General features: G+C 42.9%; 1 protein-coding gene across 2 annotated transcripts in view; it reads right to left on the reverse strand.

Annotated features, from left to right (window-relative positions):
* The window catches only part of ITPR1 (inositol 1,4,5-trisphosphate receptor type 1), a 327,597-nt gene that overhangs the window by 188,134 nt on the left and 134,641 nt on the right, over positions 1 to 4,822 (reverse strand). For both annotated transcript variants that reach the window (XM_019504707.1, XM_019504708.1), the window contains exons 20-22: positions 4,227 to 4,368; positions 2,488 to 2,641; positions 1,256 to 1,443 (exon numbers count right to left, since the gene is read on the reverse strand). In XM_019504707.1, the coding sequence (XP_019360252.1) occupies positions 1,256 to 1,443; positions 2,488 to 2,641; positions 4,227 to 4,368 (484 nt within the window). The remainder of the gene's footprint in view (positions 1 to 1,255; positions 1,444 to 2,487; positions 2,642 to 4,226; positions 4,369 to 4,822) is intronic.

Genomic DNA, 4,822 nt, shown 5'->3' on the forward strand with positions numbered 1-4,822 from the left:
GGGTCCTCCTTCCTCCCTTTTTTGAAGATAGGAACCACATTGGCCCTCTTCCGGTCCTCCAGCACCACTCCAGAGCACCACGAGCGCCCGTAAAGCCGTGCCAGGGGTCCTGCAATGACCTCAGCCAAGTCCTTTAGAACTCTAGGGTGGAGATCATCCGGAGCGGCTGACTTGAATACGTCCAGCCCCTCCAGAAGCTCCCTAACTAGTTCCTCGCTAACCCTTGGCCCAGGTGCGCCTCCCCCGGGGCCCGAGGGGGGCCCAGCAGGGAGGTGGCTGTTCTGGTCCCTACTTAGGAAGACGGAGGCAAAGAAATCGTTAAACGTGTTGGCTCTGCCGTCTGGTGTGACGACCTAATTTCCCAACACGTCCTGCAAAGGCCCCACATTACCCGGGGCCTTCTTTTTGCCCCCTATGTATTTAAAAAAGGACTTATTATCCTTGATCTGGGAAGCTAGTCCCAGTTCCATCTCTGCCTTGGCCTTCCTAACTACCCCCCTACATCCCCGAGCAACTGCAGAATAGTCCTCCCTGGTGATGACCCCTTCTTTCCGTTGGGTGTAAGCTTCCTTTTTAGCAAGGAGACATTCCCGGATGCTTTTGGTGAGCCATGGAGGCTTGTGTGCTCTCCTTCTCCCTTTGATCCTTATGCTGTCAGTGACTTAAATAAACTGAGTGAGTCAGGAATGTAGCAACTGGCAAACAACAAAAAGTCAAGCCAAAAAGACTGAGGAGAAAATGTGCACAGAGAACGTTCACTGGTTTATGCAGCCGTTAATGTACCCACTGCAGAGGCACCAAGTGAAGACCCCTTCTCCTAGGCACCCAAAAGTGGGATGCACGAAGGCAGTTAGAGAGCAAGATTAGGGGAATATAAAACTCTTCTTGAAGCAGCCATGCTTTAACAAAATGCTCACTCAAAGTAGCATATCAAGTCCCTGAAATGATCCTGGGCTCCTCTTAGGTCTTAGTTCCATTGCTTCATTTCACTTACAAGTTAATCAGACAACTGGCACCTCCTGTATAGGAACTGCCTTTATGGATTTGGCCATTTTGATCTGCAAAGAAGTGTTTCAGGAGGGCGAGTGTTTGCCTTTATAAAGACCTATCCACTATAAGAAGAATATGCAAGCAAGAGTAGACCAGAAGCACTCCTGTCTCTTCCCAACAGCTAGGCTAACATCTAGATGAATACAACACCCATCCCACCACACCACAAGATAAGATGATTTAATATTTCTCGAGTCCCTGGTACCTGAAGTATTTCAATGATTTTCAGCTTGGTGTCCATTACCAGGATGTCCTCTTTTTCTGGTTCACTTTGCTTGACATTACCCTCGGGTGCAGCAGCCATAGGAGCTATGGGCAAGAATCCACCACCTCTGAGTACAACCTGAGTCATCAGCTCCCCAACTCCATGGATTGACCTCATCACGTTGCTCCCTTCAGACAGGCAGGTAAAACACAGTAGGATTATGATGGTGCATTCAGAATACAGTTAACAAAACACGCAACCTTTCATGTCCTACAAGAGGTCAAACTGCCTCAATATGGAACAAGGGCAGTTAGGCCTTTAAATCCTCTTGGGAAAATAAAACAACAAAAACAAGGAACCAGCATCTTTTTGTGCCTTAATAAATTTCCTGCAAAAATCAGCAGGACTTCCACAGATTAAAGAACTTTTGGAAGCCATAGCATCTCCCAGGTTAAATTATATACTGCCCAGTAGGGGCAAATCGATACATCAGTTGGCTATCAGATTGTCACTGATAAAGGAAGTAACGTCATCAACTATCAGCTTTACTTGGTTGTTGTAGCCGATAAGCATGGCTGCATGCCCAGAGCAGCTTGGCGAGCACAGTCCGGTCCTCACACCCTCCCGTCTTTGGCCCAATCCGCAGCAGACTACACATCCCAGCGAGCAGGAGCGGGAGGGGGTGCCAGGAAGCAGTCACACGGCGCTGCACTCGGCACCAAAAGGGACCAGCCATGTCCGAATGCCAAGGCTGCTGCAAAAGTGGCTTCTCCCTGGAAGCTGCAGGAGCTCAGCTGCGCGGGGCCTGCCAGCACTAAGGCAGCAGCGTGCTCTGGGGCTCCAAACATGCCCAACACCGCTGTCTGCACACGGGTCTGCCCCACCCACCCGCACGTGGTGCACCAGGAGCAGGGCTGCAGGTAGGAGCATGGGTGAGGGGGCAACGTGCGTAGGAATAAGGCGGTCACCGCATTCCCATCGAGGGCTGGAACAGGCGGGAGACATGCACATGCAGGCATGTTATAAATGCAAAACAAGAAATGTTGATTTGTCAGTAGTTTTAAGTGCCTTGCACTCTTACTAAATATCAATTATCAGATAGGCACCGGCTGGTACCACCAGCTATCAGTATTGGCCAGAAATCTTTATTGGTGCACCCTACTGCCAACGTGTTCTTTACCCCTACTCAAGAGGTCTCTTCCCACACTCCCCATGTCATTTTTCAGTCTCACCTTTATTTTCTTCTCCTTTTGCCATCTTAGTAATGGGGAAGATCGTAGTAATATGCACACAATCCAATATAGCAAGAAGGATTTTGGTTAGTCTTAGAAGATCACAGAAGTTGTAGAAACCAAAATATATCAGATTTCTGGCCAAGTTCACAACCTATTCAAAATGGAAACATAGATTAACCTTCCTTTTTGCCATTGAGATTTGTTTCTTCCTTTTTTTCTTGTATTTTAAAACATTAGAGCTCTTTCGTCTCACAGCCTTTATAGAAAGGAACAAGCGACAATTCATAATTTTATATTCTAATAATTAAAATAAGTTTTCTATTTGTTATCAGGTATTTTAATACTTAACATATTAAAAACCTTTTGCTACTTGCTACTCTATTCAAACTATTCCAGAAAGTCATTATTAATAGTATCGTGTGCTCCTTGAATGAGGAAAATGGATCTCTCTATTGGTAGAAAATTAAGTATTGGGCCAATGAAGAAAAAAAACCAATGCAACTCCTCTCTAACTACTTACAGCCTATACTCAATGGGTCTTTTACACTACGTTCATGAAGAGTAAGGGCCAAAAATTAAAGGAACTCCCTGTTTTTAATGTTTTATTCTACCATTTCATATTACTTCATTTTATTAAATGTATGCATCGGAGGTTTGAATTTACTTTGGTTTAAATTAGTAGAATGTGCAATTTTGTTGTCTACTTTTACTAGAAAGTTAGGTCATTTTATTATATAATTTTATTGCTAATTCGACAACATCATTTCAGTGAAACCTGTATTTAAAACTACCACAAATAAATATTCCATAACAATATGCATTAAATATGAAGCAGGAAAGAAAGTAAAACAAGTCCAGAAAAATTATAACATTCATGTTTTTATATAAATTACACAAATTAGTAAGCATTAATCAACTTCAGGGAGCACTTCCAAAAGACGACATAATTCTTGACAACCCCTAGTTGCCAAGAACGGCGTTCCCTTTCCACCCCTCACAGAGAGGCAAAGGAATAATGGTTTCCAAACCTTGACAAAACTTGACTAAATAGTTTACATGCTTAAATGTAGCCTCTTTCTGTAGTAGAGAAGAAGTGAATTTTGTTACTCAAAAGTATTTCATAAATGTTCTTCAAGTATGGTGAATCATAAAGTATTTAATCAATGTTTTCATTCTATTTTATTCAAGCTATTCCTTCTTATAAACGCTTTGGCAAGACATGTACTATTGCATCTTTTTCTACTGGATGAGTGCATGAGTCACCTATGGAAGATCAAACTGAACATGTCAGCAAAGTTCAATACAACAACTCCAATGGGGAGCGCTGAAAGGAAACACAGATGCTGAAAATACTTTTAAGACATGACTTTGCTCTCTGTCCCCTACCAGAAGGCCTGCTAATACAAATGCAAATGGAATCGCTTACAGGAGGAAGGACTAAGAGCTTGCTGAAGACTTGGGTTCACATGGTGCCCTCCAACTCACCCAATACTAAAAGCAAAGTTTCAGCATTTAGTTTTGCGAGAGGCAAGGATTTACGTGGCTGCTAACTTTTAGTGGGCCAGCTGCATGCTTGGGATTGAGTTACACAAGTTTTTGCATGCACGATGCAGTGCAGTCTTCTTCAGGTCTCACGTATTTCCTGGATCATCACAGCTACAACATCCCTCCAATACTACCAGCAATTAGTTTTACTTTAGAAACGCACAACAATACAATTATAGTGGCACAGTTACCTCAAAAGTGAGCTTATTTTTCTCTTTATCAGAGAATGGGAACCTCTGACACACCACATCTCTCAAATATTCCTCAACAAATTCCATGGTCTGGGCAAATCTCTCTTTAATTTCATCTTTGGAAGTTCCGCTGCTATCATAGCTAGAACGGGAAAAAATTAACCTTTCAATTTAACACGCAAATACATAGCTTTCTCTCTTAACTGAAGTTTCCTTTGGTTCGTCTAAGTAAAGTTGGAGCTGTTAAACAATTTATCCAAAACTAAGGTGGCAGGAAGCTGACACCATAATTTCCTGGCTTTCACTACTTTGTCCCATATGCTCACTCTGTGCTATTTCAAAACATTTGAAAATAGCAACAATGGTAGCAAAAAAAAGTTCCAGGCTTTGTAATGGAAATTGGGTAAGTGACGTGTAAGAGCAAAGAGAACAGATGTGTCCACAAAGTGCTGACTGGACACAAACATTTTTCCTTTTGAAGTGAAATCAAATGTAAACCATATTTAAAATTTTTAAAACCACATGCTAGGCAAGCTTCTAAGCCTCACTCCTTCTCTAACACACTTGTAAGAATGGTGGGGGGGGGGGGGGTTTCC

Source organism: Gavialis gangeticus, unplaced genomic scaffold (assembly GCF_001723915.1).
Source record: "Gavialis gangeticus isolate Ggan-Ray unplaced genomic scaffold, GavGan_comp1, whole genome shotgun sequence".
NCBI classification, from domain to species: domain Eukaryota; kingdom Metazoa; phylum Chordata; order Crocodylia; family Gavialidae; genus Gavialis; species Gavialis gangeticus.